The following is a 16,454-nucleotide window of genomic DNA, read 5'->3' on the forward strand; positions in this document are numbered from 1 at the left end:
GGTTTTTATATTAGAGCAATTTGAGGAAGGGGTTATTCTGAAATGGGAGGTAGACAAAAGTCATTTTTTAGGTCAGAGTATGTGTGAAAGTTAAGGAGGTAGAAATCGGTCCTCTTAAAATCTTTACAGGTTTCCATGTGTTTCTTGAAGAATGCATCCCTGTCAGTGTCGACACTCGAGTTAACTCGGCCGTATCGTTAGAGGATCTGGCTCCGCGGGTCCAAAGCTCTTCTAACCCGCTGAGTGTTGCATCACAAAACCTGGATGCAAACATGATTCGATGTTTATACCAAACTAAACCCAAATTTAAACAAGAAAAATAACACCCCTGAAAAGTCATGAATAAGTTAACAGGAATTCTGTCTTTACATTTTTAACCTGATCCAGGTTGTTCTTCAACCGTATGAGAAGGAGGCTTGTGTACCCGTTGGCCCACACGATTCACAGTTACGAAGGTAGCTTTGAAACGGACCCCTGTTTCCGTTGTGCTGTCCACGCATTTGCTGCTTGTGACAAAGTACTTGGAATGGTTGTTGAATTCATACATTATTGCACATTTCATCCTTCACAAAAAAATATTCCAAGTGTGCCGATCTTTTCTGATGACAAAGTACAATCAATATTTAATTATTTGGAAGATATATTCAAATAAACAGTATTTAATCTGACTTTGGAATCTCAAGTGACATTCACACTGAATAAGAAATCAGCTGCTTTTCCAAATAAACTCGTCCTGTGAACAGTTTCTTTCTAAGAGCAGTTATTAATCTTGAGGAAGTCCAACTTACTTGTTTTTTTTTTCCTTTTTATGATCATGCTGTTAGCATTTTACCAAAGACATATTTGCCTAACCCAAGGTCACAAAGATTTTCTCCTATGTTTTCTTCTAGAAGTTTAGGTTTTACATTTAGGTCTGTGATCCATTTTGAGTACATTTTTGCATATGGTTAAAGGTAAGGATCATCTTGCATTTATTTATTTGCATGTGAGTGTCCAGTTGGTCCAGCACAGTTTGTTACATTTGCTGTCCTTTCTCCACCATCTTGCCTCTGCACACCTGGTGAAAACCAACTGATGTTTAAGAACATTATGTCCTCTTGACATATGGACCCCGTTATCATTTGAAATAATCCTTCTTTATCCCTGATAATAGTCTTTGCTCTGAAATACACTATATCTGATATTAAGCCACTCCAGCTCTCTTTTAACTCATGTTATATGGTATATCCTTTCCATCATTTTACCTTATTTAGGTCTTTATTTTTGAAGTAGGATTCTTGTAAACAGCATAAGCTGGGTCTTCCTTTTTTATTCAGTCTGGCAGTCTTTGCTTTTTAACCAGGATATTTCTACTATCACATTTTATGTTTAAGTATAAATCCACCATCTTGTTTTCTGTTTGTTCCATTGTTATTTATTCCCTTTTACCTCTTTCTTCCTTTAAAATGGAATTTTTTTTATGACTTTATGAAACAGCTTTTAACTTACTAAAATCTTCCCCATGAAGAGTTTCATTAAGTTTCATTGGTTTTGAACCTGGTGGATAATATATAAAGATGCAGCTAATTCATTTGCAGGATTAACTGATTGGCATCAGGGGAAATGGAAAATTATGTGATTTTAAGCCAAAAATATTAGTGGCTAGGGAACAAAACCTTATATAAGTGTGATGTTTAAGGACAGCTAGTCCTTTATCCCGTTTGGATCCACATACTTTTTGGCATATCTTTCTCAAATAGTATAACTGAAAATCTCTTAAGTATTAAAATAAATCAAAGTGAACCCAGACCTTAACATCACCATCTCACAAATCACTGAAGAAAACACTTGACAATTGATAACATACATTTAATTAGTTCTTTCATTATAAAATTTGTAATTGCCTAATAAGAATAAAAAGTCTTGCTCAGTAATAAAATATTAAAAGGAAGTACTTTGTATTTTTATCTTTTTCTATTTCTGTTTTAATGTAAACAGTGTATCTGCACAGTGCATGTGCACGTAATTGCTAAAGGACTGTACATTTATTGGGCGTCCTCTCCAGGGTTCTTTCACTGATAATGGACTTCACGGTCAAGCATTGTTGAGACTCCCTGGACTAAAGGACTTTGACATCACCAAGAATTAAAATAAATATTTTTAAAAGGAGACATAGGAAAAAATCTTACCTCCTGACTGATGGAGTGTCTGTCTCTGTGTGTTTGGGTGCAGGAACAGACCGCGTGGCCTAGAGACAGCAGACACTGATTTCTCACGGTTTTTGAGGCTGGGTGTCTAAGAAGGGACCAGTGGGTAAATACCAAGGAATCTCATGACCCAGGGACAGTGTCTGGGTGCAGAAGTTAATAAGTCTTTTAAAATGGAAATACAATTTTTTTGTAAACTTAGTGTTTTGTATCTTTGACGGCGCAAGTGGGGGCATCTTCGGTGTGTATGAAATGCACGGTACGAGCAGTTAGTAGATCAGCGGTGGTTTCAGTTCCAGTTCTGATTCTCAGTGACGTAACTACTTTAAACACTCATTTCGCTTTACTTTTTGTTTTTTGGATTTGCCTTCCAGATGTATCACCGAATCCGTCATTCCGAGTGCATTTACCGGGTGACTATGGAGAAGCTTTCCTACCATAGCATCTGCACGGCAGAGGAGTGGCAGGGCCTCATGCACTTCAACCTCCCCGTGCGCCTCTGCAAAGAAATTGAATTGTGAGAATCTTGTCCTGTTTCTCCAGGAACGGATTTTTCATTTGATTCAGCCTAAAGTGACATGGGTACAGAAGTAGAATTGCAAACACCGTATCACATGTGTGGTTCCGTTGTTGCCATTGTCCCTTCTCAGGTGACGCCACATCTCATGAGAGATCATGGACAGGAAGGCCACATCTCTTTATTGTTAGAAAAAAAAATCTCGACGCCACTTTGAAATGAGTTAAATGTTCACTTTCCTCATTAGTCTTCTGCCTACTTTACACTGTATATACGGCACTTAATGCTGAAGATGGCATTGGATATCCGAGGTCTGAAAGTTTTCGTTTCCATATAATCTTAAATTTGCAGACTGAATTTTAGGATTTAGTAATAACGAGTGCAGGTGTCACAGACGTGGACAGCCAGCTGGCCTGGAAGCCACGGGTCGGTCGGCGATTGCCCATCTGTGCCCTGGCCCCGTCTCTGTGCAGGGGTCTCTGCCAGCTCCTTCAGCAGACCGCTCCTGAACACTAATGGTTTGGTTCTGCCCTATTCAAATGACTTTTTGTTTTGCTTCAGTTTATCTTTGAATGGTTCATATATAGTACATATTGTGATATAATAAGAAATATATATATTTGGTCTTTGTGGCTAGTTTCTGGCTCACAGCTCCTAAAACCCTTGAATTTCCTGAGTGATTCATCATGAACCTCTTTCAACCACACTTGAGTTTTTGCTATTGAAGGACTGTAGGAGGAAGGGGGCTGGTTGCCCAAGGAGCCAACCAAGTGGTTTGGGGATTGTAATTTTCAGCCACCCTCAGACCTCCTGGGAGGGGACAGGGACTGGGCGTTGAGTTAATCCCCAGTGACCAATGATTTAATCAAATGCTCCTATGCAGTGGGACCTCCAAAAACCCTGAACAAGGGGTTCAGAGAGCTTTTAGGTCGGTGAACACATTCAGTGCTGGGAAGGTGGTGCACCCTACAGGGGCATGGAGTCTCCTCAATCCTTCCCACATGGCCTGCCCTATGCATCGCTTCCATGTGCCTCTTGAGTTGTGTCCCTAATAATAAACTGGCAATAGTAAGTAAAGTGTTTCCCTGAGTTCTGTGAGCTATTCCAGGGCATTATAAACCCTGAGGTGGGGTTTGTGGAAACCTCTGATTTATAGCCCGTGGTCAGAAGCATAGGTGGCCAGGACTTGCAATTGGCACCTAAAGTTGGGGGGCGGGGGGAGCAGTCTCGTGGTCTGCGCTGGCTGTGGGCAGTGTGAGAAGTAAATTGAACTGTAGGACGTCAGGTGGTGTCTGCAGAGGGTTGGAGGATTGCTTGGTGTGGAAAACTCACACATTTGGTGTCAGAAGTATAACTAGAGGAACATGGATTCTTTTAATATTTTACCATTGTGTTTATTTGGGTTAAATGTTAGTAATTAAATTAGCAAATGAAAAATAGGTAATAATTTTGGATGTTTGTCTTTATGAAGTTTTTCCTCTGGACTTAAATAGAAGATTCTGTGTCTCCCCCCCGACTCCCCGCCCCCCGGTCTATGAGTTGTGTAAAATGTGTAGTATTTGTAATAAAATTATTTTGTACTCTTACTGCTCTGATAACAACCGCAACATCATTTTTTACAGATTGTTTAATAGAAAATTAAGCAATGACTTAAATATTGGGCTAAGTTCCTAAGGGAATGTGTGGAATTTCCTCCTGGAAACATTTAAATACAACAAAGATGTGACTGAGAAGACAGGGAAAGGGATGGCTGAACTCCCAGTGTTTTTTTAGTTTCTTAATCGACAAAAAGTTAAATGACTTTCTTTATTTGTTTTTATGTTTATCCTGATTATATTTATTAATCAACCTCGTGTTCTTTTCATTTCAGATTCCACTTTGACATTGGTCCTTTTGAAAACATGTGGCCTGGAATTTTTGTCTACATGGTCCATCGGTCCTGTGGGACATCCTGGTATGAATCACCTAAGAACTTCCTTCTGAAGCTGTTGAGTGATATGACCTCTTCTTCCCCCTGCCTAAATGCCTTGTCACTTCCTTGGTTGATAATTATCTGAAAATATGCCATATATAAATAATTTTTTTCAAAATATTTAAATAAAAAAAGGCTGAGGTTATTAGACAGATTGATAGCCTTCTTGGATTTCCTTTCCAGCCTGCCGAGCTCTTCGCCAGGGTGGCTGTCCCTTGGCAAACAACCACATGTCTACCAAGTGATGGTAAAAACACAGGTGAAAATTACCTTAGGCTGTGTAATGGGAAGAGGCAGGGGTTACTGCTCCACATAATTACATACTGTTTGAAAGTGTGTTTTGGAAAACATGCACTGAATTTAGCATCAGCTTTCAGCCTACATTATGTTTCTGTTAGGACAGGTGTGACGGAAACAGGTCTCCTAATTCCGCGCCGAGTGCCTTCCTAGCAACTCCACTGTGGCTCCCTTCCCCTGCGGGTCCTTCCCCTCTCCCGTGGCCTGCCCTAGGGGCCTTTTAGGACTTTCCACTTAACCTTTTACAGCTTCAGCATACATACTGAAAATGCAAGGAATAATTTTCTTTTTCTCTTTTTCACTCATTTAATCATTAAATGGCTTATAGGGCTCTTAATTGCTCTGAAACTAAATTGTCGTTCCTTTGCTATTGAATTCTGTGTCTTCTCTTACTTCTGTCCGTGACTTTTATAAATTGCTCTTTTGAAAGGATGTACACGGGATAATTAGCTCCACTTATTTCTTAGATATCAGTTGAGAGTTTTACCAGTTGGAACTCTTAAAATGACATACCTTATATTTCAAGGACATTTGAAAATTTTCAGTGGGGAAAAAAAAGGTTATATATCTTTAGAAGTTTTATGAGCTCTCATCACCTTGGTATTTCAAAGATCCCTGTTTTATATTGACATACTTTTGTTTTAAGCAGCCTTAAATTCCCCAAGGGAGTTGCTGAGGCCTTAAATGAGTAGAAATACATGATAATATAAAAATAAAACATAATAGCAATGTTTCATAATAAAAACATGTCACACTTTTTTATTTACTGTGTCAGCATTTTGGTATGGCCATTTGCCACTTAATAATTTGAGTGTGCCGTAGTACTTCAGATCCATTTTGAAAGGATAGTCTCTCATCCAGGAAATTCTCATGGTATACATATTTGCAGCTCATGAATCTCATTGTGCTTTTTGGAATATATGAGCTCAAAACACCCTTGAACAGGGTGATGAAATGTTGTTGTCCGTTGAAGCAAGGTGGGATGTGGGAAATGCTTGAAAGGTGAGGACGGTAATGGAGTTAATGACAGGCAGCCGCCTGCTGATTCTGGCGTGCGCCCCTGCGAGGCCAGGTAATGTGTCAGATCTGAAGCTCTGCAGGAGCCTTCCTCTCTTAACTGGCTGGAGGAATAGAAGGGAAGCGGTGAGTGAGACCCAGCGCTCCCGGACTCCGTCACTGTGCATGTCTGTGTGGCTGCAGACATACGTGTTTAAACCAGAGTTCTAGCTAGAACGTATTGATTCTGTACCAGTTTCTGTCCTAACACTTTCTTTTCCACACAGCTTTGAGCTTGAAAAGTTGTGTCGTTTTATTATGTCTGTGAAGAAAAACTATCGGCGGGTTCCTTATCACAACTGGAAACACGCCGTCACTGTGGCTCACTGCATGTACGCCATTCTCCAGAACAACCACGGGCTCTTCACCGACCTTGAGGTGCGTGTGCACACGCTTTTTTTTTTTTTTTCCATTTCAAATAACCTGAGTGGATTTAAATACTCTGTGTCTAGAGCACCTTCCCAGTATGGATATGGGACGTGTGATTCTACGACAGGTCAGTAATTTAGTAGAAGCACACTTTTAAAGTTGCTGTGCCCATTATTTGTCATATTATTCTGTGTAAGGAATGTCGATACAGAAATTCCAACTTCACCAAAATATTCCCCCCAGGGAACACTCGTTTAATGGTCTCTTTTTCCTGTGAAAGCTTATGTCTTCTGAGAGTCTTTGTTAGGTAAACAGAGTCTGCTTTTCTCCTTGCTCTGTGCCCTGGGTAATGTAGACATATCCTACTGATTTGAGAACCCAGAGCATTGAATCATTAAATACAGTTAAGACACAAATGTGTATGTGGTCTCTTGTCCCATGAGGAGGTGGGCTCTGTGAGGCTTCCCTGACTGACCTGACTTGACATGCCCAGAGCTGGTGACACACTCAGAGATTTGGGGCTGCCTAGTCCATCCGTGCACCGCTGTCTAGCTCAGCACTCAGTGATGCCCACCGCCAGCGTGTTCTCGCCCCCACACGGTCCCAGCGATGAGTCCCCTCTCTTCTCCTCCATAAAACTGGTGTCCTGCTTCAGAGGACATGTTGACCGTGCAGAGAAGGGGCTTCCTCATGACGGAGATGAGGAACTTGTGCTTCTCTCAAGGGCACATTCGCACCAGAACCCAGCGCTCCTCAGGGCCAGTCCTGTGCCTCTTCCATCCCGTTAGACCAAATTCACAGTCTGGGCAGGAAACTCAGAAGGTGCATTGCAGGAAAAAACATTCAAAAATGGAAAATTTTAAGATAAGTGAGAAAATTTTGCAGTTACAAATTAACTCTCATTTAAGTGCCTAATTCATCTTTAGAATTATATCATGATGTTTTCACAAAAGCTCAGGTCCTTTTGGCTAAAAATAATCCCAAAATAATATGTGTGAAAATTTAAAATACATTTTTTAAAAGGGATATTTAATCTCTGATAAAGCTATTAGAAATTATCTTTTTTTTTTTTTTTTCCATTTCAAATAACCTGAGTGGATTTAAGGATCCAGGAAATTCTCATGGTATACATATTTGCAGCTCATGAATCTCATTGTGCTTTTTGGAATATATGAGCTCAAAACACCCTTGAACAGGGTGATGAAATGTTGTTGTCCGTTGAAGCAAGGTGGGATGTGGGAAATGCTTGAAAGGTGAGGACGGTAATGGAGTTAATGACAGTCTGCTTCTCCCTCTTTCTCTGCCACTGCCCCCCTCGTGCGCACACTCTCTCTCTCTCTTTCAAATAAATGAATAAAATATTTTTTTGAAAGAAAGAAATTATCATTTGATCTTGCTAAAGGAATATATTAACAAAGATAATTTCTTCACTTCGTAATTTATTTTCACATGCTTGATTCTGGCATAATTTTAATAAAACAATTGAACATTATGTCAATAAAAATCAAATAGGTAAAAAAAGATTGGAAAGGTGTACATAATAGCTTTTACCTATTGTGCAAGATTTTAAAACCTTGAAATTTCTTACCAGATTCATCATGGTTGACACAACAGCAGAAAATATGGGAATAACCCAAAACCAAAATAATACTCAGAACATAACTAATTCAGTTATCCTCAGACCACTGAGCCTGCAGGACAGCTCCCATGCAGACACCAGCAGTTGATGGGTGCTGGTAGTCTGGGGTCTGGGGAGGCCTCCCTGCCCAATAGGTTTGCAGGAGGAACGAGTTCTGCTCAGTGAGGATCAGAAAGGAGCAGGGCAGAGGCATCCAGTTAAACTTGTGGGGTTTCTGCAGACCCCGTCCTGCCTGTGAGCATCCCCCCTGCGGGCTCTGACTTCACACACACCAGCACATCCACTAGCTTCCTCTCCAGAGCCGGTCTCTCCACTTGACCTTGTGCACCGCCTCCACCCCTCAGAGGACCTGCCCTAGTAGTTCTCCCCTCCCTCTCCTCCATCAGCTGTTCTCTGCTGGAAGGTCGTGTCTGCATGGAGCGCCCTGCTGTTCCCTGCATCATAACACACCCCGTTGATCTGCCTCTGCACTCAGCTCTCTCCTGACTTCTCAGCCCTCCCCTTGCCACAAACACACAGAAGAGCTGCCCACTGGCTGGCTCCAATTCCTCTCCTCCCTTTTTCTCTGAAACCAGCTTGGATCAGGCTTCCGCCCCACCCCCGGAGAGTGCCCTGGGTTGGGTCACCCATGGTGCCCTGCGCCTTGCCCACTGAGGGTCAGCGCTTGCGTTTCAGATCTCTGAGTCACTGTCTCCACGTGGCTCCAGGACACCCAACACTAACACTCTTGGTTTCTTCTGGTCACACAGGTTTGGGGGTTGCTTTGGGGTTTTTTTGCTATTTCTCTTCCTCAGACTTCTTGAAGGTGGAATACTTGAGGGCTCAGACCTTTGGCCTCCTCTGACCTCAAACAACTGTGGTGGGCTCAGCCAGTCTTGTGGCCCAAAATGCCATATACACGACACTTCTCTTTCTCGAGCTGAGACCTGCCCCCCCCAGAAGGTTAAACTAAAATAGACAACCATCAGCTCAAAATCTCCCCCGAACCCCTCAATCTAAAACTGAACTCCTGACCCTTTTCTTCCAACCTCCTTCACCTGCCACTGTCCGTATGCCGGTTGATGACAGTCCTGCACTTTCCAAGGCGAAGCACCTTGCAGCCGTGCTTGAGTCCTGTCTTCCCTTCCCTCCCCTCCTTGCTTTCCCTTTGGCTCACACCGACTGTCAGAAAATCCTGTTGACCCTGCCTGTAAAACTCAGCCAGATTTCATCACGTCTGCTGAGCCCCCAGTGCTGCCTCTGGTCTAAGCTTTTGCCTGAATTATGACAAAAGCCTCCTCACCAGTCTCTCTTCCCCTCCTAGAGTCTGTTCTCAGTACAATTGCCCGCATGGTAATCTTCTAAAAAATGTAAGTTAGATGTTATCAGTGCTCTGCTAAAACCCTGTAGTCCTTCCCTGGTTCCCACAGAAAATAAGGCCTCGAAGAAGATGGTCAGCTCCCCTTTCTGGCATTTGTGCCCATCCACAGCCCCCGCCACCCCCTGACACCCTGCTGGCTGGGCAGGCTCACCTGCATGAGCTAACACTGCCTCTTCCCGCCGCCCAAGTCTCCTGCTTCTCTCCTTCACCTTCCGGCCTGCTCACGTGGACTCTCCGTGGCCCACCTTGCTTGCTTTAACACTTCGCCCGCTTCCGCCTGCTCTGCCTTTTTCTCTGTACAATTTGCCATTTTGTCACATGCTATATGATTTGCCTGTTATATTCTTTATCTATAGTAGCAGTAGCATTTTTGAAATTTAACATTGAGTGGATTTTTTTTTTTTTTTTTTTTTAAGATTTTATTTATTTGAGAGAGAGACAGCGAACATGAGAGGGGGGAGGGTCAGGAGGGTCGGGAGAGTCAGAGGGAGAAGCAGACTCCCTGCCGAGCAGGGAGCCCGATGCGGGACTCGATCCAGGGACTCCAGGATCATGACCTGAGCCGAAGGCAGTCGCTTAACCAACTGAGCCACCCAGGCGCCCTCATTGAGTGGATTTTTGAATGAAGCACTGAAACTATCCTCTCCTTGTGCAGATTAGCTTTATCTGTAATTCTTGGGAACATTTGCATTAATTTGATACCACCTACACTTTTCCCCAGAGTTGAACCAGAAAACTCAAGAATAATTCAGTTGTCAAGTTCATAAGCAGAAAAACACAAAGAAAGATGTTTAAAAAAAAAAGCTAGATTATCTGGAGTCTCAGAGATTCCTAAGGATGTGGGCTATTGCAGGGGCAGGAGCCTATCCATATGAGAGGAGTGATGAGCTGTGACTCTCTTCACATCCATTGCTTTGTTTTGAACATCCGTGCACTGTGTTATTTTTTTTGAAGCGCAAAGGACTGCTAATCGCGTGTCTGTGTCATGACCTGGACCACAGGGGTTTCAGTAACAGCTACCTGCAGAAATTCGATCACCCTCTGGCAGCTCTCTATTCCACTTCTACCATGGAGCAGCATCACTTCTCCCAGACAGTGTCCATCCTCCAGGTGAGCAAACCCCCCCCATCCCCGCCCTGGAGAGGTTCTCATGGTTGATACATAAATGAGGGATGTTGGTGTGGCTTCCTAACAACAGCAGCTACGTTTTATTGTAGAACATTGTAGGTATGGTCATTGTTAGATAGTCGTGGGCTTTTTGGATGATGACTCCTTGGTGAAGATTTTGAATATATATATATATTTTTTTTTGCTTTGATTTAAGTACATGATACTCTAAGGCAAAGTTTGTTTCACATATTAAATTTATTTATATGGATTATCATATTCTTAAACCCAAACGTATTGAACAATAAATCTTGAGAGTTAGGCAAATCAAGGTTTTAAGTGCACTAAAGTCCTTTTAGTTCTCTTGTGTGTGTTCTGTTTTTTATTATATTGTTTTTAAGATGTTCTTGGTGCTTGATCTAGACAAGGGCAGACCTCACCTCACCGTCTGATATATATGCTCTGTCTTCACTTTATTTTTTTAATTTTATTTTATTATGTTATGTTAATCATCATACATTACATTATTAGTTTTTGATGTAGCGATCCACGATCCATTGTTTACGTATAACACCCAGTGCTCCATGCAGAACGTGCCCTCTTTAATACCCATCACCAGGCTAACCCATCCACCTACCCCCCTCCCCTCTAGAACCCTCACTTTGTTTCTCAGAGTCTATAGTCTCTCATGGTTTGTCTCTCCTTCCAATTTCCCCCCATTCATTTTTCCCTTCCTTCTCCTAATGTCCTCTATGCTATTCCTTATGTTCTGTCTTCACTTTAAACGTTCGTCCTCAAATTCACCTTCACAAGGTAGCTACTACTTCATGATGGTTTGATTCCTTTCCTAGACAATTTCTTAAATGTGCTTTGACTTCCGAAAAGTGGACTCTGTGTTTCTTCTTGTCGTCAGCACCAGTGTAGGAAGAGAAGTCCCATTAGGTCTTCCGCAGATGCCTCTAAGGAAGGACATGGGCTCCGCGGGGCTGTGTGAGAAAGCCCGGCAGCAACTCCAGCAGGATTGGCTGTGCGCGAGCTGCAGAGCGGGAGGCTGTTTGGCCCCTGGTGCAGTCTCCCATCCTCGTGTGGCCCGGGCCTCCCTCTGAGTACCCAGGCTTCGGTTTTCTCTCCTCAGCTTCTCCCTGACTGGCCTTGTTTGTCGTCTGGGTCCCAACTGTCCAAGGGGTCAGTAGGTAGTATTGCATGCCCAGACCTTTTCAAAATCCAGCAAAACACACCTGACTGGGTCCTGTTTCCTCAGGACCGAGAAGGTAAATGATGACCTCAGTGCAGTGTCATTCCGGCTACGTGCTGGTAACAGTGAGGGGTTTCAGAGAGGGGGCTGCTTCAGGCACTTGGAAGCCGTATCCGGCAGCTAGCGGATTATTCCACTTGCTCACAGCTGGTCCTCTCCCTGAAAGCAGTAGGAAGTCACACTCCTGATGTTCCCTTAGCACCAATCCTTTCTTTAGTTTTAAAATGATACATGTATGTATGGATAGGTAGATACAAACATACCTACCTACCTAGTAATTTAAGCAGGATAAAAGATGTGTGTGGGTATGTACATATCTGTGTGTGTGTCTGTGTGTGTATAGAAATGTGCTTTTTGTAAATGACAAACATTATAGAACTTCATGACAGTTTTTCTGTGTACTCTGATCTTCCTCATGATACAGGACTATTTGTATAGGACAAAGGGTAAATGCCAAAAATGACATCAGGATGCCTTCATGTAGAGATAATTCAGACTCACTGCGTTGGCATCCCATGTCCTAATTCATACATTTGACTATGACAATATTTTAGTAATGTAATCTGTAAATAATTTTAATAGCCTTTATAAGGTTTCTTTGGAAACCCTATTTTAAATATAATAGGATTCGTTTTGAAATAGGGATTGCATAAAGTACAATGCTGCTGGGTAGAATAAAAAATTAAACCCTGTGACATAGCAGTGATTGAAACCATGTAGGGATGGAGAGGCCGGGACCCACCCCAGTGCTGGGAGACTTGGCCCATTTGCTGCCATCAACAACGGGGGTTCAGAATGGTCTCTCATTTTGAGCAAGCCCTCAGCTCTACATTACACAACATAGTGTTCCTAGAATGGTCAGAACATAGAAGCAGCACCCAGGGCAGGGAATTCAGCGCAGGCAAGCTATTGGCGAGAAGGTGTCGAAGAATCGTTAGATTCCAAGTATTGGAGATGGGGTTCAGTCAGTGATGAGGCATGGTAAGGGCGCATGTGTTCTCCATTTCTAGAGAAGGTCAGTTACTCAGCATGCTTACAGGCTTCCTCAAGATCACAAGAACGAGAAGCTGGAAAGAAGCCCTGGGCATTGCCATACATCCAGAAAAGCCCACCGTTTAAAAACTGAATCCATATGCTGAACTGACCTAAAGCCTCCTCTGTGAGTTGGGACAGGGAGAGATGTATCAGGATCATAAACAGATGGCCCATCACCGTGGGCAGGAGTATTCAGGAAAGGTTTCCTTCTTTTTCTGGAAATTTCTGTACTCTCTGCTGATTTGACATTTATGCTCATGATACTTCTCGGAGTATTTCTTCTCAGATCCATCTCTAACTACCCCTTGAATTTCATTTTAATAGCAAACATTTATGGAGCTCCTCCCAGCTGCCAACCCCATTTGAGGCCCAGGGGGTATAGTAACGACAGAGACCAATCCCTGCTCTCACGCTGCTCTCAGTCTCAGTGCTCCGCCGGGCTGCTCTCTGGAGTCCTCCTGGTCACCGTCGCCTGTGGCTCTCACTCCTCGGGCACAGGGGACTTCAGTTTCCAGACACCCGAACTCAGCAGTCAGTGTGACCAGAATTGTGCTTATTGTTGTACCTCTCCTCCGGTGGTGGCCTCCATCTCCCCACCCCCACATCCCGGTGCCAAGGCCTGCCAGTTTTAGGTTTTATCAAGACAACTCCAGACTTGACCAATTTAAGGTGATAGTCTAGGGTAATAGTAAAAATTCCAAATTCCAGTTACTATAATAAGAGAACAATATGTTGTTATCTCACGACGATACCTCTGAGACCTCAGTTGATCTGCAGTGTTCACCACGTTGACTCCTGATCTCTGCAGATCTCTATCACTGTGGCCACACAGAGGATTGTGGACCTGGAACTGTCCTTCCTCTGGCAGCATGGCCTGACAGAAGATAAATAGTTTGGTATATAACGGCTGGAGATAGCTCCGTGTCAGGCCTTCCCAGAGCTGTGCGTCTGCGTCTGTGTGAGCGCGTCAGTTTTGTTAACCCCGGTGCTGCCTGAGGGTGGATGCCCGCGCTGACGATGGGTGATCTGGGCGACCGGGGGGCTCTGTCGCCCCCCTGGCTGAACACGGCAACGTCAATAAACAGAGAGAGTAGGAAATATATATAAAAAGCTAATGTCAGTCTAACACACAAACACATCACTTCACACAAAGACGGGAGGCGTGTGTATTTGGTCCTGGCTTGCCCTCACTTGTCTCGGTGAGAGAGATGCAGTGGGCCGTCCCTTGCTGAGTGGGCAGTGGGAAGAGGTTAAGTCATGGATGAAGTAAGAGCAGTGTTGTTATTTCTTATCTACACTCTCGGCTTTTGCTGAGCTGCCCATTACCTCTTAATACCAGGGTATCGGGACTGGTTTCCTGATGATCGGGGCCCTTGGCATTCCAGACAGAGGGAACCCCCACCACATGCTAAACTGGCCCTTCTGACTCCTCCAGCCTCCTGCACGTCCACCAGTGACCTTGCTTCTTTGACATCCCGCATTCTGCCTTCATCATCTGTTATCTACCTTTTTTCCCTCATTGACCACCATTTCTCCAAGCTTGCCTCTCTCAAATCCATCTTCCAGGTACATGTCTGAACATGTTATTCTCCTGTTTAAGTCATCAAGGGTCCTGTGGGGTCAGGAATAAATTCCATTTCTTTTTTTTTTATTTAATATTTTATTTATTTATTCAAGAAGGAGAAGAACACAAGCAGGGGGAGTGGCAGAGGGAGAAGCAGACTCACCGCTGAGGAAGGAGCCCGATGTGGGGCTCGATCCCAGGACCCCCTGATCATGACCTGAGCCGAAGGCAGACGCTTAACTGACTGCACCACGCAGGTGCCCCAATAAATTCCATTTCTAAACTGATGTTCAGGTCTTTAGTGAATGGTGTGTGGGTGTTCTAGGACTGTTGTAGCTGCTGCACTTCTCGGCTGCAGACTGTTTCTTACTTCTGTGTCATTGCCGGCATCCTTCCTGCTTGTAATTCTCCCACTGCCTTTTTGGGCCAACTTCTTATCTTCAAGGCTCAGCTCAGGCATTACGTCCTCTAGTGGAGTTATTTTATGACTCAGCTGGAGCACAGCCATGCACCCCTTTACATGGCCCCCGAGCCCGCAAACAGATACGTATCTTAGTTTTTTCACATTATATTGAAATTTTCTGTTGGCGAGCTTAGCTTGCCCCTGCTCTGAATTATAAGCCCAGTGAGGACAGTCACTGCCCCTCATGCATCCCTGTCCCTGCCCACCCATCACTGGATCTCCTGAAAAGGCTGGCGGTGGTCACATGAAGGTACGGAATGTGGATGCAAGAGAGTTCAGGGGACACAAAACACTGAGTGCAAAGTTTGGAGACTGAAAACTGCCAAGTATTATTTAGGTAGAGTGAGTCAGTGAGTTTCCTTAGGACAAAAAGGTAGCTTGGTACTGAAACAAAAAGTGCAAAATGCCTTCAAGTAAGGAGACTATTTTGTGTGGACAGTGACATCCAAGAAAGCAGGTAAGCTTTTTTCTTACCCAAAGCTTGCCCACATATTTTAGTAATTGTGGTAGAACCATTAGTGTTGGAATATTAAATCCATATTTAGAATATTGTCTTTCCTAATGAGATGTCAGTGATTAGTTTGAATATTGAAGCCACCCTTTTTCTGTATTTTGCCTTCTGTGAGTATCTCATGTTAAGTAGTCACAAGTCAAAATTAAAAAAAAACAGACTAATTAGGAATAATCTTTCTTGTTATTAAGAAAATTTTCTCAATATTCCATTAATCTTGAATTGTCTGGTGCTTTTGAAATATGTTTAGATGTTAAGAGAATTGTCTTTATACCCAACATTCTGGGATCCTGTGACGTTTTCATTACTTCTTATAGCTGCTAACAAGCCATTCTTCCAGTCTGTCTGCACAAAGTAGAATTTACTGCAAAGTTGTGGTACTTCTATCCAACACTGCCTTTACGAATAAGCTAAAATGAATCACACAGAGGCTAGCTTAAACTTGTCCTTTTCTGCAGATATATTCTGAATGGATAGAAGTGATCTTTGGCTACCACATTTCTTTCTGGGCATATGTGTGTATTTGTTTGTTTGATTTTCCTTTCTGTCCCTTAGCTCCGGCTGCAGAAGTTTTACTGGTAGATTTTGACCTCTTCGTCACCACCATCATCATAGTAATCATTTCATCATTTATTAGGTACTCATTATAAATATTGTAGTACTTATTACTTAATACTTACTATAATAAATCAGAAACTTAAGAATTTTGCACATACTAACACATTGATTTTTATAATATTCTATGAGATAGGTATCCGTTTATTTCCATTTTACAAAGAGTAATGTGCATCAAAGAGGTTAAGTGACTTGTCCATTGTCATACAGCTAGTAAGAACAGGATTAAAAACTAGAATTGTTTGACTCCAAACCCTGAGTTCTTAATTACAGTACTACTGTGCTTCCTAGCCTGTGGTCTGATGCAGTAGACGATGAAGTACCTGAATAAATACCCAGCCATTGCTGTTGTGAATGCTCGAGGCAACTGACTTTTGTCATCTCAGATCCCCTGAATGATTCAGCCCATGCCTGTGGCTTCCTGTGGTGGTAACTTACACCCACCCGGGTGAGCTTGGGCTGGTTGGCATGCAGGTATTGAAATCTGAGTTCCAAGGCCTTTCTTTTA

General features: G+C 43.0%; 1 protein-coding gene across 6 annotated transcripts in view; it reads left to right on the top strand.

The window, feature by feature from the left end:
- The window catches only part of PDE10A (phosphodiesterase 10A), a 587,662-nt gene that overhangs the window by 531,400 nt on the left and 39,808 nt on the right, over positions 1-16,454 (top strand). For all 6 annotated transcript variants that reach the window (XM_032407504.1, XM_032407502.1, XM_032407503.1 and 3 more), the window contains 4 exons: positions 2,561-2,703; positions 4,574-4,657; positions 6,256-6,406; positions 10,351-10,506. In XM_032407504.1, the coding sequence (XP_032263395.1) occupies positions 2,561-2,703; positions 4,574-4,657; positions 6,256-6,406; positions 10,351-10,506 (534 nt within the window). The remainder of the gene's footprint in view (positions 1-2,560; positions 2,704-4,573; positions 4,658-6,255; positions 6,407-10,350; positions 10,507-16,454) is intronic.

The sequence above is a fragment of the Phoca vitulina genome, unplaced genomic scaffold, assembly GCF_004348235.1.
Source record: "Phoca vitulina isolate PV1807 unplaced genomic scaffold, GSC_HSeal_1.0 scaffold9, whole genome shotgun sequence".
In the NCBI taxonomy this organism is placed as follows: domain Eukaryota; kingdom Metazoa; phylum Chordata; class Mammalia; order Carnivora; family Phocidae; genus Phoca; species Phoca vitulina.